The 25,542-nt window shown below is 46.7% G+C and overlaps 1 protein-coding gene across 1 annotated transcript in view; it reads right to left on the reverse strand.

Moving 5' to 3' along the window:
• The window catches only part of cdc42bpb (CDC42 binding protein kinase beta (DMPK-like)), a 69,933-nt gene extending 49,092 nt beyond the window's left edge, over nucleotides 1-20,841 (reverse strand). The window contains exons 1-7 of the mRNA XM_085770331.1: nucleotides 20,575-20,841; nucleotides 14,211-14,302; nucleotides 11,224-11,307; nucleotides 10,620-10,715; nucleotides 10,235-10,383; nucleotides 4,449-4,542; nucleotides 1,280-1,480 (exon numbers count right to left, since the gene is read on the reverse strand). Of these exons, the coding sequence (XP_085626457.1) occupies nucleotides 1,280-1,480; nucleotides 4,449-4,542; nucleotides 10,235-10,383; nucleotides 10,620-10,715; nucleotides 11,224-11,307; nucleotides 14,211-14,302; nucleotides 20,575-20,764 (906 nt within the window). The 5' untranslated portion in view covers nucleotides 20,765-20,841. The remainder of the gene's footprint in view (nucleotides 1-1,279; nucleotides 1,481-4,448; nucleotides 4,543-10,234; nucleotides 10,384-10,619; nucleotides 10,716-11,223; nucleotides 11,308-14,210; nucleotides 14,303-20,574) is intronic.
• Between the last annotated feature and the right edge of the window lie 4,701 nt (nucleotides 20,842-25,542).

The raw sequence follows: 25,542 nt of genomic DNA on the forward strand, positions 1-25,542 counted from the left end.
TTGATTTTTGTTGTCGGACCTTTAAAGGACAATTCCAGGCGAATTCAACTCTGGGGTAATTTTAGGCCTAAAAGAATGAATCTGAAGATTTTCAGTTTAATGTCTCCTGTTTTGCGGTAGTTGCGTCTGTCCCTGGATGTAAGTTCTGCTGTTTAGGCTGTTTCCATCCCTCAAAGCCACAGACAGCGTCAGATGGAGACTCAAACATGCAGCCAGAAGTTTATTTACTTCAACAAGCCGACATGTTTGTAAAACTAGATCTAATTCAAAGTCTCCCGGAGTCTCGCGCGAGACCCAGTTGCCGTGCGCGGTGTGTTCAGGTGCAGTGGGAAAAGCTACCGTTTGTGTCATAAACACAGGAATATCAACTCTTTACTTGCTTCAAGTAAAAAAAACTTCTCGGCGCATCTTTGAGTAGCCACCTGACGCTGTCTGTGGAAAAAAATGTAGACTTGAAGCAAGTAAAGAGTTGATATTCCTGTGTTTATGACACAAGCGGTAGCTCCTACTGCACCTGAACACACCGCGCACTGCAACTGGGTCTCGCGCGAGACTCCGCCAGACTTTGAATTAGATCTAGTTTTACAAACATGTCGGCTTGTTGAAGTAAATAAACTTCTGGCTGCATGTTTGAGTCTCCATCTGACGCTGTCTGTGGAAAAAAAATGCGGCTTTGAGGGCTGGAAACAGCCTAAACAGCAGAACTTACATCCACTCCCATTCATTGCTGCCGTGGCGACGCAGGGACAGACGCAACTACTGCAAAACAGGAGCGATTAAACTGAAAATCTTCAGATTCATTCTTTTAGACCTAAAATGATATGAAAATACACCCCTGAGTTGAATTCGACTGGAATTGTCCTTTAAGAAGTGACGAAATACATTAAAAGATACGAGTTCAGACAATTTCAGTTCAGCCTGGAGGTTGTTCCATGTTAATGGAGCGGCTTAACTAAAGGCTTTTTTCCCTAATTCAGTCCGCACTCAATAAATATCACTGGACCTTAAGGCATATCGATTTTCTGTTCGACGGAGGAGTGAACAGAGGTAGGAATACTAGGCATACTACCATATACTGCCTAGTATGCGGTTTCGAATACAGCCGAAGCGTCTCACCTACAGGACAGGAAGTGTCTCTATAGGACAGGAAGTGTCTCTACGGGACAGGAAATGTTTCTACGGGACAGGAAGTGTTTCTACAGGACAGGAAGTGTCTCTATAGGACAGGAAGTGTCTCTATAGGACAGGAAATGTCTCTACGGGACAGGAAGCGTCTCACCTCGTGGTTCATGATCTTGCCGTAGGTCTCGACCAGAGACTCGGCGTAGAAGGGCGTCTCTCCGTACAGCATCTCGTACATGCAGACCCCCAGAGACCACCAGTCACACTCCGGTCCGTAGCGTCCCATCCCGTCCTCCATGGCCTGCAGGATCTCTGGGGAGATGTAGTCCGGCGTTCCCACCGCCACCGAGGACTGGACCTGCACCGGACCACAACCAGAACCACAGGAGGAGGGTTAGGGACCTGAGACCCGTTCACCGAGCGTCTTAAAGTGTCTTTTTAGTGAGAGTTTGTTGACTCTAGTCCGACTGTCAATCTAAAGAATAAGATCTATTATACCATGGTCTGGGTGAATCCTCGATTCTGATTGGCTGCTGGGTGTCCATTAAAAAGTGATAATGGACACCCATAAAGATGTTCCGGTTCAATAGCCTGATTACGTTCTAAATATTACTGCGCTGGCTCAAACGCTTGTTGGTAACCACGGCAACGGACACTCGGACTATAACAACTTTTTTTCAGCGCATCACTGCACTGGAGTCTGTAAACACACCAGCGGTAAGAAGCCGTCACCTCACCTCCCTTCACTGATCAACTACCAGTCACCATGGCAACACGCTGCCGTCACAGCGGGTCCCTCTTTTTTTTTCTTTTATCGCCGATGAGAGTTATTAAATAGTCCGCTCAGCTCAGCCGCTTATTGTTAAACGTATGATTTTAAGGGTAAAAACAACATTAAATTATAAGTGATTGATTTAATCTGTATTTATCTGGTAAGTGACCATGGTAACAGCGGGATAATGCCCTTCCAGGTGTCTGATTATCAGAGATTAATGGACTTCGCAGAAGCAACCGTCCGACGCGAACGCCTCCGTGTCGTCCATTTATTTCTGATAATGGACACCTCGTCGGGCATTATCCCTTACAGAATCAGCCTTTTTACACCGGGGACGTGACGACTCAAAGACACAAAACTGTTGAAACCATTAACACACCGGCGGCAACGCCAAACGCAACAGATGCAACAATTATAAACCAAAGTTTCTCTTTGTGTCGGTGGTTCGTCTTATGTTTATGTTTATGTTTATGTTTATTTCGGTCTCATAAAAACAAATACAATAGACAAATATAAAAGGTATAAATACAAAACAAAACAAATCAGAACAAAAACACAACAAGCAAATCAATTTACTTTGACCGAAAAGGTGTAAGAGGCTGAAGCATCAGCTTATTTTGCCTACCCTTCTTAAATTAACATTTTCCGTTCACTCAATTTAAAACAATTTTTACAGAGCAACAACAAAAAGAAAAAGAAAAACCCCTGCATATTCTACATACAGCAGTCTTACCAACTCTACTGAATCAACACAGCAGTGTGTTGTCCAGTGTGACGTCCAGAAGTAAAAAGCTAACGTTAGGCTTTAACTACGGTGGCCCTGAAGTGCAAAACACAACGGCAAATCAGACAACAACGGCAAAAGAGAAAACACAACACAAAAAGAGAAAACACAACGGCAAAAGAGAAAACACAACACAAAAAGAGAAAACACAACGGCAAAACAGAAAACACAACGGCAAATCAGAAAACACAAAAGCCAAACATTTTGGGCAACACATAGCGGCCTCTGTGCTAGTCCCGCTTGCGATACTTTTTTTCCTACTATGGCCACGCCAAGACCCGCCTTACTCTGCCTCTGATTGGCTGCCTCTGCAAGGCTAAGCCTATCCCTGCATCTTACCCTAACCTTAACCACTCCCTTCACACGCCTAAACCAGCCCGAGGGTACCTACCTTTTCCGGTTTGGTTAATGTCGTTGTGTTTTCTCTTTCTGTGTTGTGTTTTCTCTTTTGCTTTTGTGTTTACTGATTTGCCGTTGTTTAGTAATTTGTCGTTGTGTTTTCTGATTTGCCGTTGTGTTTTCTCTTTTTGTGTTGTGTTTTCTCTTTTTGTGTTGTGTTTTCTCTTTTTGTGTTGTGTTTTCTCTTTTTGTGTTGTGTTTTCTCTTTTGCCGTTGTGTTTTCTCTTTTTGTGTAGTGTTTTCTCTTTTTGTGTTGTGTTTTCTCTTTTTGCGTTGTGTTTTCTCTTTTTGTGTTGTGTTTTCTCTGTTTGCCGTTGTGTTTTCTCTTTTTGTGTAGTGTTTTCTCTGTTTGTGTTGTGTTTTCTCTGTTTGTGTTGTGTTTTCTCTTTTTGTGTTGTGTTTTCTCTGTTTGTGTTGTGTTTTCTCTTTTTGTGTTGTGTTTTCTCTGTTTGTGTTGTGTTTTCTCTTTTTGTGTTGTGTTTTCTCTTTTTGTGTAGTGTTTTCTCTTTTTGTGTTGTGTTTTCTCTGTTTGTGTTGTGTTTTCTCTTTTGCCGTTGTGTTTTGCACTTCAGGGCCACCACATTTAACGGACTACTACACCTCACAACCATTAAGCTTTCCACTGGTTTCAGCTGCTTCATGTTAAAACATGGTCTAATGGGGAAATGGGACTGTTTCTACTTGTTAAAGAGCCATAAATAACATCAGATAACCTCCATAAGACACTCTGGCCTGTGTGATGAGTCTTATTTTAAGTAGAATGAGATTTGTTTTGACTAGAATTTACATTTTTGACTAGAAATAAGACAAATATTCTTGGCAAGATTGAGTTTTTGCAGTGTAAAGCTTCAACATTCACCAGTAGGGTATTTAAAGGGACAGTTCAACATTCACCGGTAGGGTATTTACTGACCTGGTTTATGTCCTACAACTAAACCTGGAACTCTCTGAAGCTTCTGTTAAAGGGATAGTTCACCACAGACCTGGTATGAGGGGTTTCACCAGAAAGACTTTTAGACCAGGGAACAGGAAGTTCAGGGTTTACTCTATTCACTGAGATATGTCTAAGGTATTTCTATATTCTTAGATAAGGATTCCCTTCAAGTGATTGGTCATTCCTATGGACGTGGAAGTGACGTCATCTAAAACTGAGTTTACGGCTCACAGTCCTGTAGTAACTCAGTCCTACACTTCACTACCAGTCAGACGCTTGATAACTTCTAACTGCAGCTTTCAGACAAGAATCTTTTTACTCATACGTCGACTCTTGGTGTTGTCAGGAGGAATTTAAGAAGACTGATGAATACGACCTGAGTCCCAGACCTGAGACCTGAGTCCATTAGAAGGGTAGAGTAGAGAATACTTTACCGTGCCGTCCTCCATCATGCGGAGACAGGACCCGAAGTCGGCGAGGCGGATGTGTCCGTTGACGTCCAGCAGGACGTTGTCTGGTTTGATGTCCCTGAAAAACACACAAAGAGTCTGGGTCAGGTCTCAAACTGGAACAGTGTGTAGAAACAAACCCCTCATTTCCCATCATGCTGAGCTCTGACATGCTGCTCTGGTTGGACGAGTCATCAATCAAGAAATGTTTGTCTCCATGGAGACAGCTGGGGGGGGGGGCAGGAGCACAGCCAAGTCTGAGGCTCTGCACAGGAAGGAACTACATCTCCCAGAGGACACTGCTGCCAGGAAGACACACTTCCTGTCTCTCACACAGTCACACACAGTCACACACAGTCAGGAGGAGGCTGGACACTAATGCCGCTTTCCCACTACACTTTCACAGCTCGGCTCGGCTCAGCTCGGCTCAGTAAAGGTGCTTTCCCACTACACTTTCACAGCTCGGCTCGGCTCGGCTCAGTAAAGGTGCTTTCCCACTACACTTTCACAGCACGGCTCGGCTCGGCTCGGCTCAGTAAAGGTGCTTTCCCACTACACTTTCACAGCTCGGCTCGGCTCGGCTCGGCTCAGTAAAGGTGCTTTCCCACTACACTTTCACAGCTCGGCTCGGCTCGGCTCGGCTCAGTAAAGGTGCTTTCCCACTACACTTTCACAGCTCGGCTCGGCTCGGCTCGGCTCAGTAAAGGTGCTTTCCCACTACACTTTCACAGCTCGGCTCGGCTCGGCTCAGTAAAGGTGCTTTCCCACTACACTTTCACAGCACAGCTCGGCTCGGCTTGGTAAAGGTGCTTTCCCACTACACTTTCACAGCTCGGCTCGGCTCGGCTTGGTAAAGGTGCTTTCCCACTACACTTTCACAGCACGGCTCGGCTCGGCTTGGTAAAGGTGCTTTCCCACTACACTTTCACAGCACGGCTCGGCTCGGCTTGGTAAAGGTGCTTTCCCACTACACTTTCACAGCTCGGCTCGGCTCGGCTCAGTAAAGGTGCTTTCCCACTACACTTTCACAGCTCGGCTCGGCTCGGCTCGGCTCAGTAAAGGTGCTTTCCCACTACACTTTCACAGCTCGGCTCGGCTCGGCTCGGCTCAGTAAAGGTGCTTTTCCACTACAGCTGAGTTCTCTAGTTCCTCCTCAGCGGGGGCGGGGTCGCATTGTCCGTGTGTCTTGTTTCTCTGGTCTCGTCAGCTCCAAACTGACTGGTCTGCAGCTCGTTAACAGACCACAGTGGTTTTACACACAGCAACATTTAACTCAGGTGAAGCAACAACAACAGTCTGATATACAGATCAGCTGCTGGTGCTGCTCTGGTTTTGACATTTCTGGGTTTGATTCGTCATGTGGGACGTAGCGCTGCTCTCTTCCAGCGAGGACGCTCTGTCCAATCAGTGGCCATGTTTCCATCCAAAGTGATTCGAATTACTGGGAAATGCGCGTTAAAAGAAATTTGAATCGTGTCTGTTTCCATCTACGGGAGCAGACGGGGTGAAAGTACGCTACGTCACCACTTAATTCGAATCACCAACCAAAACCCAGAGATGGGACCAAGTCACACATGTGCAAGTCTCAAGTAAGTCTCAAGTCATTTTTCTTTGGGCAAGTCAAGTCAAGTCAAGTCACAGGTTATGTCAAGTCAAGTCCAAGTCAAGTCCTGCATAGGTCAAGTCAAGTCCAAGTCAAGCCACCTTAGTATTGCAATTTCACCCGCAGAATCTGATCTAAATAAAGTGAAGACAATATATTAGAATAGAATAGAATAGAACATCTATTATGTCTTATGTCTTATCACGTCTTGTAATGCATTAATGAGCCTCTTCATACCTGATCTGATCACAAAAGGTTAACTCCTACTACATCAATAGAATAGAATATAAAATCTATTAGCTATATTCTATCATGACAACACCACTCTCAGCCTGCACTCAAGTAGTTAGATATTAATTTGATATTTTATATTCAAAAGTCAAAGAATGTGTAACATTGAAACATTCCTGGATGCTAACTGACAGGCAAACAGCTGTGTAGTCACTGCAGATTCTGCAGCAGTGAGAACGTGAGGCTGAAGCAGAGGAGATTTTTTTATTTTTAAAAAGGACACGTTAGCTCCTCGCTATGGTAACGCTGGTAACAGGTGACTGTTACCATATGTCTATTGGTTACTGTGCGTCTGCCCCGACTCTGAACAGCGGCGGCGACGCGGCGTTAATGAAGCAGCGTCAGGCCGCTCACCGTCACTGAAACTCCAGATGAAATCTCTGATTAAAAACACTGAGCTGCGAGCGTGATAGCACGCCATGGATGTATTATATTATAGTCTAACAGATCCATGTAGCACGCCCGCTGACCCTGGAGGCCCCTCCGTACCAAACCCCCTCTCACTCTCTCCCCCTCCCTCTCTCTCTCCAGCGGTCCTTTCAAAATAAGTGCATAAAAAGTCCGGGGAAGAAAAAAAAAACACCGACTGAGCTGGTGCCGTGCCGGTGAAAAATTCAGCGGTGGCGGCTGGTCATTCAAGTCATTCAAGTCATCGTGTCTCAAGTCAAGTCAAGTCCCGAGTCTTTAACCTTCAAGTCCGAGTCAAGTCGCAAGTCTTTTATTTTTTGTCAAGTCGCATCAAAATAGCGACTTGAGTCGACTCGAGTCCAAGTCACAGTGACTCGAGTCCCCATCTCTGCCAAAACCCGGCCATAGCAGCGTATTTCAGTTTGTGCGAATCAAGGGATTTTAATTCGAATCACGGCGTTTCCATCATCATTTTCTGATGCAGATACATCTAGATCAGGGGTCTCAAACTCCCGGCCCAGGGGCCACATCCGGCCCGCGTCTTGACGTAAAAAATAAGGCTGTCAAAGTTAGCGTGTTAATGCAAAATGCTTTTAATGGCACTTTTTTTTTTTTTTTACGCGCGATTAATGCGCTAACCTCGGGCCGCTCCGTAGTTTGGGGAAACAGAGAAGCTGCTTCTCTCCAGACGTGGCCACACAGGTCGGCAGCAGGGGCTGTCTCTCCAGGTCGGTGTACGTGTCTGTGTCTGAGTGTGTGTGAGTTACTACGGTTACTGTGGGGGGGGGGGCCTGCATGTTTTTTCTTCTCATGTCCTACACTAGAGAACTTGTTCTTGTCACCAAACGAGGCTGCTCTCTCTCTCTCTGACAGATGATTTTTAAACGTCCAGATCTGGATGTTTCTTATGTTTTCCATTCCTCTTGCTGGTATTTCAGTATTTCAAGCAAAAACAAAAAAGATGCAATCAGGAAATTTTGAGATTAATAGCGATTAAAAATTTGAATCGTTTGACAGCCCTAATTATCATACAATATTTGAAAATAAACCCCGTCTTCAGAAATATTTGTGATTTTTATACTTGTCTCGAACACTGAAGTGGCCCCCCACTGAGATGACAGTGCCAGCAGTGGCCCCCAGCTCATTTGAGTCTGAGACCCCTGATCTAGATGATCTAAACAGCTGATGGAAACGCAACTAGTGGACGGCAGTCGGCTGATGTCACAACGCTCTGTCCAATCAGGGGAAGGCAGTCGGCTGACGTCACAACGCTCTGTCCAATCAGGGGAAGGCAGTCGGCTGACGTCACGTTATAGTGTCGCTTCGGCTGCTAGGAACCAGGGCCGAGGAAGAACTAAAATAGTTCCTGGTACCAGGTACTAGGGCTAGTGGAAAAGCAACAAAATCGGGCCGTGCTGGACCATGCCGTGCCAGTGGAAAAGCACCACAACAGACCCAGTAGGACCAGTAGGACCAGTAGGACCAGTAGACCCAGTAGGACCAGTAGGACCAGTAGGACCAGTAGACCCAGTAGGACCAGTAGGACCAGTAGGACCAGTAGACCCAGTAGACCCAGTAGACCCAGTAGACCCAGTAGGACCTGTAGACCCAGTAGGACCAGTAGGACCAGTAGGACCAGTAGACCCAGTAGGACCAGTAGGACCAGTAGGACCAGTAGACCCAGTAGACCCAGTAGGACCAGTAGACCCAGTAGACCCAGTAGACCCAGTAGACCCAACAGACCCAGTAGACACAACAGACCCAGTAGACCCAACAGACCCAGTAGACCCAACAGACCCAGTAGACACAACAGACCCAGTAGACCCAACAGAATCAGTAGACCCAACAGAACCAGTAGACCCAACAGACCCAGTAGGACCAGTAGACCCAGTAGGACCAGTAGACCCAGTAGACCCAGTAGACCCAGTAGACCCAGTAGACCCAACAGAATCAGTAGACCCAGTAGACCCAGTAGGACCTGTAGACCCAGTAGAACCAGTAGACCCAGTAGACCCAGTAGGACCAGTAGACCCAGTAGGACCAGTAGACCCAGTAGAACCAGTAGACCCAGTAGACCCAGTAGGACCAGTAGACCCAGTAGAACCAGTAGAACCAGTAGACCCAGTAGACCCAGTAGGACCAGTAGACCCAGTAGGACCAGTAGACCCAGTAGACCCAGTAGGACCAGTAGACCCAGTAGAACCAGTAGAACCAGTAGACCCAGTAGACCCAGTAGGACCAGTAGACCCAGTAGGACCAGTAGACCCAGTAGACCCAGTAGACCCAGTAGGACCAGTAGACCCAGTAGACCCAGTAGACCCAGTAGAACCAGTAGACCCAGTAGACCCAGTAGGACCAGTAGACCCAGTAGACCCAGTAGACCCAGTAGGACCAGTAGACCCAGTAGGACCAGTAGACCCAGTAGGACCAGTAGACCCAGTAGAACCAGTAGAACCAGTAGACCCAGTAGACCCAGTAGGACCAGTAGACCCAGTAGGACCAGTAGACCCAGTAGACCCAGTAGACCCAGTAGGACCAGTAGGACCAGTAGACCCAGTAGGACCAGTAGGACCAGTAGACCCAGTAGACCCAGTAGACCCAGTAGGACCAGTAGACCCAGTAGACCCAGTAGACCCAGTAGACCCAGTAGAACCAGTAGAACCAGTAGACCCAGTAGGACCAGTAGACCCAGTAGGACCAGTAGGACCAGTAGACCCAGTAGACCCAGTAGACCCAGTAGACCCAGTAGACCCAGTAGGACCAGTAGACCCAGTAGGACCAGTAGACCCAGTAGACCCAACAGACCCAGTAGACCCAGTAGACCCAGTAGACCCAGTAGACCCAATAGACCCAGTAGACCCAGTAGACCCAGTAGGACCAGTAGACCCAGTAGACCCAGTAGGACCAATAGACCCAGTAGACCCAATAGACCCAGTAGACCCAATAGACCCAGTAGACCCAATAGACCCAGTAGACCCAGTAGACCCAGTAGGACCAGTAGGACCAGTAGACCCAACAGAACCAGTAGACCCAGTAGACCCAGTAGACCCAGTAGAACCAGTAGAACCAGTAGACCCAGTAGGACCAGTAGACCCAGTAGGACCAGTAGGACCAGTAGACCCAGTAGAACCAGTAGACCCAGTAGACCCAGTAGACCCAGTAGGACCAGTAGACCCAGTAGACCCAGTAGACCCAGTAGACCCAACAGACCCAGTAGGACCAGTAGACCCAACAGACCCAGTAGGACCAGTAGACCCAACAGACCCAGTAGACCCAGTAGACCCAGTAGGACCAGTAGACCCAGTAGACCCAGTAGACCCAGTAGACCCAGTAGGACCAGTAGACCCAGTAGACCCAGTAGGACCAGTAGACCCAGTAGACCCAGTAGACCCAGTAGACCCAGTAGACCCAGTAGACCCAGTAGACCCAGTAGGACCAGTAGGACCAGTAGACCCAACAGAACCAGTACCTGTGGATGTAGTGCTGCTGGTGGATGGAGTGGATCGCCAGAACCATCTCGGCCACGTAGAACTTGGACATGTCCTCTGGAAGACGGTCCTCGAACTTACTGAGCAGAGTCAGCAGGTCTCCACCCACGTAGTAGTCCATCACCAGGTACTGCAGTACAAGTACACACAGCTGTCAGTACTGCAGTACAAGTACACACAGCTGTCAGCAGTACCAGCAGTACCAACAGTACCGATAGTACTAACGGTACCAATGGCACCAACAGTACAAACGGTACCAGCGGTACCAAAGGTACCGGCAATACCGATAGTACCAACAGTACTAACAGTACCGATAGTACCAATGGCACCAACAGTACTAGTACTAAGAGTACTTGCAGTACTAACCAGGTAGTTGTCGTCCTGGAACGCGTAGTGCAGAGTTGTGATCCACTGACTGTCTCCTTTCACCAGGACGTCGCGCTCCTCGCGGAAACAGGCCGTCTGTAGGGACACGTTAGCAACACGTTAGCAACAACACGCTAACACACCGTCTGTAGGGACACGTTAGCAACACGTTAGCAACAACACGCTAACAGGCCGTCTGTAGGGACACGTTAGCAACAACACGTTAGCAACAACACGCTAACACGCCGTCTGTAGGGACACGTTAGCAACAACACGTTAGCAACAACACGCTAACACCTGGCAACACGTTAGCAACAACACGCTAACACCTGGCAACATGTTAGCAACAACACGCTAACACCTGGCAACATGTTAGCAACAACACGTTAGCAACAACACGCTAACACCTGACGCTCTGTAGCGGCTGCTGCATCTGGAGCTCCATGACGTCAGAGCGTGAAGGCTAACCCTTACACGCAACACGCTACATGCTAAACGCTACATGCTACATGTTACATGCTAAACGCTACATGTTACATGTTACACACTACATGTTACACGCTACATGCTACAAGCTACATGCTACACGCTACATGCCTGTTACCTCGGCTCTCTTCAACATCTCCCACTTGTTGAGGATCTTCATGGCGTAAACTCTCTCCGTGTGTTTCATCTTCACCACGGCAACCTGCAGACAGAGACAGACATTAACCCTGAGAGAGAGACTCTGGTCTCTGCTCTTATTGTGAAAGTCCTGACAGGAAGTTGAGGCTGAGAGAGACAGAGAGACTCTGGTCTCTGCTCTTATTGTGAAAGTCCTGACAGGAAGTTGAGGCTGAGAGAGAGAGAGAGACTCTGGTCTCTGCTCTTATTGTGAAAGTCCTGACAGGAAGTTGAGGCTGAGAGAGACAGAGATTCTGGTCTCTGCTCTTATTGTGAAAGTCCTGACAGGAAGTTGAGGCTGAGAGAGACAGAGACTCTGGTCTCTGCTCTTATTGTGAAAGTCCTGACAGGAAGTTGAGGCTGAGAGAGACAGAGATTCTGGTCTCTGCTCTTATTGTGAAAGTCCTGACAGGAAGTTGAGGCTGAGGGAGAGAGAGAGATTCTGGTCTCTGCTCTTATTGTGAAAGTCCTGGCAGGAAGTTGAGGCTCGGTGTGTGTGTGTTTGTTTTGTGGTCGTTGACATGTTTGTTCATGTCTCCAGTCCAACAGGTGTGTGAGCTTCCAGCGATCTGATTGGCCGACAGAAACCACCAGGACCAGGACCAGAACCAGAACCAGGACCAGAACCAGGACCAGACTGAGTCTCACACTGAAAACTGTCCTCACAAGCACAGTAACACAGACCCCACTGAGTGTGTGTGTGTGTGTGTGTGTGTCTGTGTGTGTGTGTGTGTCTGTGTGTGTGTGTGTGTCTGTGTGTGTGTGTGTGTGTGTGTGTGTGTGTGTGTGTGTGTGTGTGTGTGTGCATTGTCCACATACCAGAGGAAAGGTGTGTCTGAGCCACACCTGTCTGCAGTCACACACACACACACACAGTGAGTGCTAACAGTCAGTTGAGGACAGGCTAAGCTAAGCTAAGCTAAGCTAAGATAACAGTGAAGAGTTGAACACTGTGACCTCATTAGGAAACTCTCTCTGCCCTTATATGGACGTATACACACACACACACACACGAGCCGATGCTGCTGCCATGACAACGGATGAGGATCTGACTGGTCCCACATGTGGACTTTAACTACAGCCGCTATCAGACTGTTAATGACTGACAGGAGAGACCTGGTCCTGGTCCACATCAGTCCACATCGGTCCACCTGGTCTACAACAGTCCTCAAGGTCTCTAAAGGTCTCTGAAGGTCTCAGTGGGACCAGCAGAGACCAGCAGAGACCAGTGTGGTCCTCTTCGTAGACATACAGTATATCCAGCTGTGCAGCGGCCATCTTGGTGCAGGTGGATGTTTTTAAATCCTACTGAATGTTTCCATCAGACGAGGTTCAGACCAGACGAAGGGAGGAGATGCTGGACTCTTGTGGTCCACGTGGACTCCTGTGGTCCACGTGGACTCGTGTGGTCCACGTGGACTCGTGTGGTCCACGTGGACTCGTGTGGTCCACGTGGACCACACGAGTCCACGTGGACTCTTGTGGTCCACGTGGACTCTTGTGGTCCACGTGGACTCGTGTGGTCCACGTGGACTCGTGTGGTCCACGTGGACTCGTGTGGTCCACGTGGACTCCTGTGGTCCACGTGGACTCGTGTTGATGAGGGAAGAGAGGAACCAGTTCCCTCAGGTCAGATGTGAACAGGATGATAAACTGAGAGGACAGAAGCCGTCAGTCCAGTCTGGTTCACCTGTCTCACCGCTGCTCGCTGCTGTGAAAACTCTGGTTAAAATGTGACGTTATTCATTGATAAACTACCTCAGAAAAAAAAACTACAACCAGCGTTGTCCCTGGCAACGGCCTGGTTACGGTGCTGGGCCATTAACCACGTTAACCAGAGACTCTTACTGTGCGATAAGAATATTATCACACGTTAATCTCTTCACTAGTCAGGTCCACATCTGGCCCAGGAGAGTAAAACATCTGGCTGTGACCATCCACTGGCTCTGAGCAGCTGTTTGTAGGAGGAAAGGAAACTACCGTAGTTTACAGACCATAGAGCTCAGAGCATCAGCTGCACCAGATACACGTTAATAGAAAACACATATATAGTCTGCACTTGGATATAGAGAATGTGAAGTTACGTCACGCCGTGGGACGTTGGGCGCCATCTTTGGAGGATCGCGGATGTAAACACTTGCTAGTCCCCTTAAAAAAAGTTCCCCAAAGTCCGTCTTCCTCATCTCTTTTTCTTTCTCTTTTACTTCTTGCTCGTTTTCCTCCGTTTTCCCCACTCTGTTTACGTTTGCGTTCCTCCAAAGATGGCGCCGACGTCTCACAACCCCAAAGCGGCGTGACGTCAGCTTCACATTCTCTCTAGTGTCAGGTTTCCATGTTGTAACAGACAGACAGTAGAGAACTGTGCCAGTCTGTTGTGGTTCCCTCCTCTCCTCCATGTGCATCTGTTTACAACAGACGAGCAGCAGATCAGGGGAGGATCTCATCCCACTCTCTTCTTCAATTTAAATAACTTTATTGACAGGACAAGGCAGTGTTTACTCCAGCTCCATGAGCTGCTGCTGCACCAAGATGGCCGCCCAGCCGGCTCCTCCCTCCACAGTTGCTCTCTCTCTCTCTCTCTCTCTCTCGTACAGACGCATCGTTCCTCTACAGGCGTGATACCCTGTTCCAAGATGGCCGCCCAGCAGTCGCCGTGGCAACAGGTCTAAACGTCTCCGGTCCTCTTGTCCGGAGGAAGAGTCTGTTCATCGGCACTTCCTGTTCTCTGCTCCACTTCCTGTCAGGACGTCTCCACGTCACTTCCTGTCACGTCACTTCCTGTGACTCATCTGGTTCTCTGTGTGAAGAACGAGTCGCTGCGCCGCCATCAGCTTCAGAAACCTAGTCTAATGTCCTCCTGGTCTAATGTCCTCCTGGTCTAATGTCCTACTGGTCTCGTGTCCTCTAGGGGACAACAGGAAGTCTTACCTCTCCGAACGCTCCTCGTCCAATCACCTTCAGCATCTCGAAGTCGTCCCTGTGCAGCCGCATGTCCTTCACGGTGGTGGTGAAGGGTTTGACTGAGGGGAGGACACACAGGGACACGTTAGAGACACGATAGAGACACGATAAAGACACGATAAAGACACGTTAGAGACACAACAGACATGGGCAAGACAAGGCAATTTTATCTGTATAGCCCGTTTTTACCACCAGTTTGTCTCAAAGGGCTTTACATCCCATCATAACAACATCCTCTGTCCTTAGACCCTCACATCCACTGAGGAAAAACTCCATGGAAAACCCTTTTAACAGGGAAAACCAGGAGAAAGCTCAGGGTGAGCAACAGAGGAGGGATCATCACCCAGGACAGAGATGTTGTTACAGACAAGAAAACAGTTTACAGTTTGTCACAGAATGTGCGAAATATGGAAATGTTAGCAGGAGTTGATGAAGGCAGTGTGTTTAGTGATTATTGATGTTCACTATCTAGTGACTGAATCTATCCCATAATTCACAGCTAAATGTAGTGAACATCCCATGGTCACTAACCGGAGCAAGATATCCCATCATGCATTGTGGTCACGGATGGCCGTTACCACAGCGACCCAGAGCGACCGGTGTAGCTACCAAATAAATGAAGTAGTGACCGGTGTAGCTACCAAATAAATGCAGTAGTGACCGGTGTAGCTACCAAATAAATGAAGTAGTGACCGGTGTAGCTACCAAATAAATGCAGTAGTGACCGGTGTAGCTACCAAATAAATGCAGTAGTGACCGGTGTAGCTACCAAATAAATGAAGTAGTGACCGGTGTAGCTACCAAATAAATGAAGTAGTGACCGGTGTAGCTACCAAATAAATGAAGTAGTGACCGGTGTAGCTACCAAATAAATGAAGTAGTGACCGGTGTAGCTACCAAATAAATGAAGTAGTGACCGGTGTAGCTACCAAATAAATGCAGTAGTGACCGGTGTAGCTACCAAATAAATGCAGTAGTGACCGGTGTAGCTACCAAATAAATGAAGTAGTGACCGGTGTAGCTACCAAATAAATGAAGTAGTGACCGGTGTAGCTACCAAATAAATGAAGTAGTGACCGGTGTAGTAAATAAATGCAGTAGTGACCGGTGTAGCTACCAAATAAATGAAGTAGTGACCGGTGTAGCTACCAAATAAATGAAGTAGTGACCGGTGTAGCTACCAGATAAATGAAGTAGTGACCGGTGTAGCTACCAAATAAATGAAGTAGTGACCGGTGTAGTAAATAAATGCAGTAGTGACCGGTGTAGCTACCAAATAAATGCAGTAGTGACCGGTGTAGCTACCAAATAAATGCAGTAGTGACCGGTGTAGCTACCAAATAAATGAAGTAGTGACCGGTGTAGCTACCAAATAAATGCAGTAGTGACCGGTGTAGCTACCAAATAAATGCAGTAGTGACCGGTGTAGCTACCAAATAAATGCAGTAGTGACCGGTGTAGCTACCAGATAAATGAAGTAGTGACCGGTGTAGCTACCAAATAAATGAAGTAGTGACCGGTGTAGCTACCAAATAAATGAAGTAGTGACCGGTGTGGCTACCAAATAAATGCAGTAGTGACCGGTGTAGCTACCAAATAAATGAAGTAGTGACCGGTGTAGCTACCAAATAAATGAAGTAGTGACCGGTGTAGCTACCAAATAAATGCAGTAGTGACCGGTGTAGCTACCAAATAAATGCAGTAGTGACCGGTGTAGCTACCAAATAAATGCAGTAGTGACCGGTGTAGCTACCAAATAAATGAAGTAGTGACCGGTGTAGCTACCAAATAAATGAAGTAGTGACCGGTGTAGCTACCAAATAAATGAAGTAGTGACCGGTGTAGCTACCAAATAAATGAAGTAGTGACCGGTGTAGCTACCAAATAAATGAAGTAGTGACCGGTGTAGCTACCAGATAAATGAAGTAGTGACCGGTGTAGCTACCAAATAAATGCAGTAGTGACCGGTGTAGCTACCAAATAAATGCAGTAGTGACCGGTGTAGCTACCAAATAAATGCAGTAGTGACCGGTGTAGTAAATAAATGCAGTAGTGACCGGTGTAGCTACCAAATAAATGCAGTAGTGACCGGTGTAGCTACCAAATAAATGCAGTAGTGACCGGTGTAGCTACCAAATAAATGAAGTAGTGACCGGTGTAGCTACCAAATAAATGCAGTAGTGACCGGTGTAGCTACCAAATAAATGCAGTAGTGACCGGTGTAGCTACCAAATAAATGCAGTAGTGACCGGTGTAGCTACCAGATAAATGAAGTAGTGACCGGTGTAGCTACCAAATAAATGAAGTAGTGACCGGTGTAGCTACCAAATAAATGAAGTAGTGACCGGTGTGGCTACCAAATAAATGCAGTAGTGACCGGTGTAGCTACCAAATAAATGAAGTAGTGACCGGTGTAGCTACCAAATAAATGAAGTAGTGACCGGTGTAGCTACCAAATAAATGCAGTAGTGACCGGTGTAGCTACCAAATAAATGCAGTAGTGACCGGTGTAGCTACCAAATAAATGCAGTAGTGACCGGTGTAGCTACCAAATAAATGAAGTAGTGACCGGTGTAGCTACCAAATAAATGAAGTAGTGACCGGTGTAGCTACCAAATAAATGAAGTAGTGACCGGTGTAGCTACCAAATAAATGAAGTAGTGACCGGTGTAGCTACCAAATAAATGAAGTAGTGACCGGTGTAGCTACCAGATAAATGAAGTAGTGACCGGTGTAGCTACCAAATAAATGCAGTAGTGACCGGTGTAGCTACCAAATAAATGCAGTAGTGACCGGTGTAGCTACCAAATAAATGAAGTAGTGACCGGTGTAGCTACCAGATAAATGAAGTAGTGACCGGTGTAGCTACCAAATAAATGCAGTAGTGACCGGTGTAGCTACCAAATAAATGCAGTAGTGACCGGTGTAGCTACCAGATAAATGAAGTAGTGACCGGTGTAGCTACCAAATAAATGCAGTAGTGACCGGTGTAGCTACCAAATAAATGCAGTAGTGACCGGTGTAGCTACCAAATAAATGCAGTAGTGACCGGTGTAGCTACCAAATAAATGAAGTAGTGACCGGTGTAGCTACCAAATAAATGCAGTAGTGACCGGTGTAGCTACCAAATAAATGAAGTAGTGACCGGTGTAGCTACCAAATAAATGCAGTAGTGACCGGTGTAGCTACCAAATAAATGCAGTAGTGACCGGTGTAGCTACCAAATAAATGCAGTAGTGACCGGTGTAGCTACCAGATAAATGAAGTAGTGACCGGTGTAGCTACCAAATAAATGAAGTAGTGACCGGTGTAGCTACCAAATAAATGAAGTAGTGACCGGTGTGGCTACCAAATAAATGCAGTAGTGACCGGTGTAGCTACCAAATAAATGAAGTAGTGACCGGTGTAGCTACCAAATAAATGAAGTAGTGACCGGTGTAGCTACCAAATAAATGCAGTAGTGACCGGTGTAGCTACCAAATAAATGCAGTAGTGACCGGTGTAGCTACCAAATAAATGCAGTAGTGACCGGTGTAGCTACCAGATAAATGAAGTAGTGACCGGTGTAGCTACCAAATAAATGAAGTAGTGACCGGTGTAGCTACCAAATAAATGAAGTAGTGACCGGTGTAGCTACCAGATAAATGAAGTAGTGACCGGTGTAGCTACCAAATAAATGCAGTAGTGACCGGTGTAGCTACCAAATAAATGCAGTAGTGACCGGTGTAGCTACCAAATAAATGAAGTAGTGACCGGTGTAGCTACCAGATAAATGAAGTAGTGACCGGTGTAGCTACCAAATAAATGCAGTAGTGACCGGTGTAGCTACCAAATAAATGCAGTAGTGACCGGTGTAGCTACCAGATAAATGAAGTAGTGACCGGTGTAGCTACCAAATAAATGAAGTAGTGACCGGTGTAGCTACCAGATAAATGAAGTAGTGACCGGTGTAGCTACCAAATAAATGCAGTAGTGACCGGTGTAGCTACCAAATAAATGAAGTAGTGACCGGTGTAGCTACCAAATAAATGCAGTAGTGACCGGTGTAGCTACCAAATAAATGCAGTAGTGACCGGTGTAGCTACCAAATAAATGAAGTAGTGACCGGTGTAGCTACCAAATAAATGAAGTAGTGACCGGTGTAGCTACCAAATAAATGAAGTAGTGACCGGTGTAGCTACCAAATAAATGAAGTAGTGACCGGTGTAGCTACCAAATAAATGAAGTAGTGACCGGTGTAGCTACCAAATAAATGCAGTAGTGACCGGTGTAGCTACCAAATAAATGAAGTAGTGACCGGTGTAGCTACCAAATAAATGCAGTAGTGCAGCAGCCTCAGTAAATGTGTCCAGCTGCCAGAGTTGTCCGGTTGCAGCTTCCACAGACTCCCACAACAAACGTCGGAGCAAATTTCCTAACAAGCGTTATAAACTGACCACAGACTCTGGATAGCGAGGCTAATTTCTGTTAGCCCGTCTATGGTGTTTTACATTATACGTTAGCATTAAGCTAGCAGACTTTATGCTTAGTTGTGACACTGGCTGTGTGTGTTTTGAACGTTGTTTCAAACTATGTGGGTTTGATTGAACATCTTTGATGCTTAAATATATATGACCAGTGAGTCACTATATTGAATTCACTATATAGTGAGTAGGGAGGAGGGAATGAGGGAATGAGGGAGGGGTTTAGGACACAACCATAGACTGTCAGTTAGGGATGTCACGATTACTTGTTTTCACAATTAATCGTGGTATTAAACGCCACAATTAATTAATCGTAAAGATTCCTAAATACCGTCACTTCCCATGTCAGAACCATATCGGCAGATGTGCGCCAAAATAAAGGTAAATGCACAGATACTGGTCCATTTATCTAACGTAGCATTGAATTGATAGGAATTTAAATGTTAGCGTGTCGTTTGTATTTAAAAAAAACAACAAAATTAAACAAAAAATGATTAAAATAAACGTAAATTTGGTATTGATGACAATTTATGACCTGAATATTTCAAACACTTCCCCTGAGGGGTTAATAACTGGTCATATATTAATAGATACTTGAAATATTTTGTGTGAACAATGAGTAATGTAGTTATATTTTGACTATATTTGATTTTACACATTCATAGTGTTGTGAAATTAATTAATGCAGAATAATCGTGATAATCGTAGCACCGTGATCATTTCTCTGACAATAATCGTACCAAGACAATGTCTAATGGTGACGTCCCAACGTCAGTAGAAACACTATGGAGGCTCCATCAGGACCAGCGGCTCTAGGACCCTGCAGACTGACTGAGTCTTCATCTCTTATTCATCTGATCTGGTCCTTCTATCTGGGTCACACACACTCTCTCACACACACACTCACACACACACACACACACACACACACACACACACACACACACACACACACACACACACACACAGTAACATCTGGGTGACAGGTCCAGGATCAGGTCTGGACCAGAACCAGGTGACCTCAACAACAACCAGGTCTGAGAGCAGGTGAACACATGATGTGATCTGAGGCTCGGACCCAGGTCTGGTCCTGGTTCTGGTTCTGGTTCTGGTTCTGGTTCTGGTCCTGGTTCTGGTTCTGGTCCTGGTTCTGGTCCTGGTCCTGGTCTCTGGGCTGACAGGTTATTGATCAGTGATCCAGGTCAGGTGGATCAATGATCGGCTGCTGATCAGGTATCAGCGATCGATCGGGTCCACGTCACAGACTGAAACCAGGCCAGACCAGAACCAGGACAGACCAGAACCAGGACAGACCAGAACCAGGCCAGACTAGAACCAGGCCAGACCAGAACCAGGACAAACCAGAACCAGGACAGACCAGAACCAGGCCAAACCGGGCCGAACTAGGCCAGACCAGAACACGCTGCTCTGGGACAAACCAGGCCAAACCGAGCCAGACTGGGCCTAACTGGGCCAGAGAGTCCTGCAGGAGCAGCCGGTCCACTGAGACGGAGCCCAGTCTGGTCTGATCCATCTATTGATCCGGATCAGACCTGATCACAGTCCAGACCTGGTCCAACACCATTAAACCAGGATCCTGGACTAGACTAGAGACCCTCAGAGTTCATCTGAGACCCGGTCAGGTCCAAACCCCCTGAGGACCAGGACCAGGACCAGGACCAGGACCCTGTAACTCCCCTGCCATCAACAGAACCTACTACGTTAGTGGTGGTCTGGGCTCTCTAGACCTCCTCTGGTGGACCTGAACCTCACAGGACCAGGACCAGGACCCTGAACAGAACCAGAACCAGGACCATCAGGACCATCAGGACCATCAGGACCAGGACCATCAGGACCAGGACTCTTACCCCACTCCAGGAAGTCCGTGACGTGCTTCTCCCTCTTCAGGGGGCAGTGGGAGCATTCTGAGTAGAGGCAGAGCAGCAGGTCCAGCAGAGTCTCCACGCTCAGGCATCTGGACCCGGACCCAGAACCAGAACCAGAACCAGAGTCCAGCAGCAGCTCCTCCAGCCGCTGCAGCCGGGCCTGGGCCGACATCCTGGCCGGCGGCAGCGCTCCGATCCCCGCTGCGCTGCGACCGAAGCTCCGCTGCGTTAAGCCGCTTCCTGTCCGTTAGCCGCCGCTAGCCGCTAGCCGCTAGCTCCGCTAGCTCCGCTAGCCGTTAGCCGTCAGTATATACAGTATATCTATGGTTAGCCGCTAGCCCCGTTAGCCCCGTTAGCTCCGTTAGCTCCGGAGCAGCAGCACCGACATTTTGAGCCGCTAGTGTCGGTGAGTCGGTGTCGGTGGTTCGGGGAGTGTCCTCCGGTCCAGACCCGGTCCAGACCCGGACTCGAACCCGGTCCGGTGCAGGCCCAGGCCCAGTCCGGATGCTCCTCCGCGGCTCTAATCCCGGTCTGATCCCGGTCGATCTGGACCTTCCGCTGGGATCCGGAGGCTCAGACCGTCGGTCGCTGCTCCATGTCCGGTCGGTGTCGGTGTCGGTGCCGCTCGGTGTCGGTGCTGCGGCTCTGAGGCTCCGCTGCTCCGCGGCTCCGCTGCGGGGTGCGGGACTACTTTACTTTACCGAGGTGTTTGTGTTTTGTGGAGGTTGAGGCGGACTCTGCCGGTGTGGCTGCTCGGTGGGAATATGGCTGAATCCAGATCAGGATCATCCCGAGGAAAGCTGCACGCACAGGGACACTTCCGGTCCGGGAGACTGTCACAATAAAACACAACACTAGACCAGACCAGACCAGACCCCGCTGCTGCTGCTGCTGCTGCTGCTGCTGCTGCTGCTGCTGCTGCCGCCGCCGCTGCTGCTGCCTGTTCGAGATTGTTTACACACATTTTCTGAAAGCATGCCTCATACTCTCAGAACTCTACACACAAATCCAAAAACACACACACACACACAATGGGCAAAACCCCTATAACTTCTCCTGCAAAATGAAACTTTACATTCAAAACAATGTTATTTATTCTGGACCCAGAGTCTGTACTAATAAATTATCTATCTATCTATTCTCAAAACGCTATTTTAGTCTCAAATGACACACACAAACCATCATATAACTAGACATTTATAAGAACCATGTCCTCAGTGTAAAACACTAGGATGAATGGAAAACACTTCTACTCCATTCATCATAATGACTTAGGCTTCTTTATTTTTTAATTTTTTTTACTGAAACTACAGACAGTACACATACATAAAACATAAAAGCGCTATATTATATATAGCGGTGTACAACCGCTGTACACGGCTATACACCTCTATACACCGCTATACACCTCTATACACCTCTATACACCTCTATACACCGCTATACACCTCTATACACCTCTATACACCTCTATACACCTACACCTCTATACACCTCTATACACCGCTATACACCTCTATACACCTACACCTCTATACACCGCTATACACCTCTATACACCTCTATACACCTCTATACACTACACCTCTATACACCTCTATACACCTCTATACACCTCTATACACCTCTATACACCTCTATACACCGCTATACACCTCTATACACCTCTATACACCTCTATACACCGCTATACACCACTATACACCTCTATACACCTCTATACACCTCTATACACCGCTATACACCACTATACACCTCTATACACCTCTATACACCGCTATACACCACTATACACCTCTATACACCTCTATACACCTCTATACACCTCTATACACCTCTATACACCGCTATACACCTACACCTCTATACACCGCTATACACCTCTATACACCTCTATACACCTCTATACACCTCTATACACCTCTATACACCTCTATACACCACTATACACCTCTATACACCGCTATACACCGCTATACACCTCTATACACCGCTATACACCACTATACACCTACACCTCTATACACCGCTATACACCTCTATACACCTCTATACACCTCTATACACCTCTATACACCTCTATACACCTCTATACACCACTATACACCTCTATACACCTCTATACACCTCTATACACCTCTATACACCTCTATACACCTCTATACACCGCTATACACCACTATACACCTCTATACACCTCTATACACCTCTATACACCGCTATACACCACTATACACCTCTATACACCTCTATACACCGCTATACACCACTATACACCTCTATACACCTCTATACACCTCTATACACCGCTATACACCTCTATACACCGCTATACACCACTATACACCTACACCTCTATACACCGCTATACACCTCTATACACCTACACCTCTATACACCGCTATACACCTCTATACACCTCTATACACCTCTATACACTACACCTCTATACACCTCTATACACCTCTATACACCTCTATACACCTCTATACACCTCTATACACCGCTATACACCACTATACACCTCTATACACCTCTATACACCTCTATACACCGCTATACACCACTATACACCTCTATACACCTCTATACACCGCTATACACCACTATACACCTCTATACACCTCTATACACCTCTATACACCGCTATACACCTCTATACACCGCTATACACCACTATACACCTACACCTCTATACACCGCTATACACCTCTATACACCTCTATACACCTCTATACACCTCTATACACCTCTATACACCACTATACACCTCTATACACCTCTATACACCTCTATACACCGCTATACACCACTATACACCTCTATACACCTCTATACACCTCTATACACCTCTATACACCGCTATACACCTCTATACACCTCTATACACCTCTATACACCGCTATACACCTCTATACACCGCTATACACCTCTATACACCTCTATACACCTCTATACACCTCTATACACCTACACCTCTATACACCTCTATACACCTCTATACACCTCTATACACCTCTATACACCTACACCTCTATACACCTCTATACACCTCTATACACCTCTATACACCTCTATACACCTCTATACACCTCTATACACCGCTATACACCTCTATACACCTCTATACACCTCTATACACCTCTATACACCTCTATACACCTCTATACACCTCTATACACCTCTATACACCTACACCTCTATACACCTCTATACACCTCTATACACCTCTATACACCTCTATACACCGCTATACACCTCTATACACCTACACCTCTATACACCTCTATACACCTCTATACACCTCTATACACCTACACCTCTATACACCTCTATACACCGCTATACACCTCTATACACCTACACCTCTATACACCTCTATACACCTCTATACACCTCTATACACCTCTATACACCTCTATACACCTCTATACACCGCTATACACCTCTATACACCTACACCTCTATACACCTCTATACACCTCTATACACCTACACCTCTATACACCGCTATACACCTCTATACACCTCTATACACCTCTATACACCGCTATACACCTCTATACACCTCTATACACCTCTATACACCTACACCTCTATACACCTCTATACACCGCTATACACCTCTATACACCTCTATACACCGCTATACACCTCTATACACCTCTATACACCTCTATACACCTCTATACACCTCTATACACCTCTATACACCTACACCTCTATACACCTCTATACACCGCTATACACCTCTATACACCTCTATACACCGCTATACACCTCTATACACACCTCTATACACCGCTATACACCTCTATACACCTCTATACACCGCTATACACCTCTATACACCTCTATACACCTCTATACACCGCTATACACCTCTATACACCTACACCTCTATACACCTCTATACACCTCTATACACCTCTATACACCTCTATACACCTCTATACACCTCTATACACCGCTATACACCTCTATACACCTACACCTCTATACACCTCTATACACCTCTATACACCTACACCTCTATACACCTCTATACACCGCTATACACCTCTATACACCTCTATACACCTCTATACACCGCTATACACCTCTATACACCTCTATACACCTCTATACACCTACACCTCTATACACCTCTATACACCGCTATACACCTCTATACACCTCTATACACCGCTATACACCTCTATACACCTCTATACACCTCTATACACCTCTATACACCTCTATACACCGCTATACACCTCTATACACCTCTATACACCGCTATACACCTCTATACACCTCTATACACCTACACCTCTATACACCGCTATACACCTCTATACACCTCTATACACCGCTATACACCTCTATACACCTCTATACACCTACACCTCTATACACCGCTATACACCTCTATACACCTCTATACACCTACACCTCTATACACCTCTATACACCTCTATACACCGCTATACACCTCTATACACCTCTATACACCGCTATACACCTCTATACACCTCTATACACCTCTATACACTACACCTCTATACACCGCTATACACCTCTATACACCGCTATACACCTCTATACACCTCTATACACCTCTATACACCTCTATACACCTCTATACACCTACACCTCTATACACCGCTATACACCTCTATACACCGCTATACACCTCTATACACCTCTATACACCTCTATACACCTCTATACACCGCTATACACCGCTATACACCTCTATACACCTCTATACACCTCTATACACCTCTATACACCTACACCTCTATACACCGCTATACACCTCTATACACCTCTATACACCGCTATACACCTCTATACACCGCTATACACCTCTATACACCGCTATACACCTCTATACACCGCTATACACCTCTATACACCTCTATACACCGCTATACACCGCTATACACCTCTATACACCTCTATACA

This window comes from Trachurus japonicus, chromosome 24 (assembly GCF_045865225.1).
Source record: "Trachurus japonicus isolate A0001 chromosome 24, Traja_1.0".
NCBI classification, from domain to species: domain Eukaryota; kingdom Metazoa; phylum Chordata; class Actinopteri; order Carangiformes; family Carangidae; genus Trachurus; species Trachurus japonicus.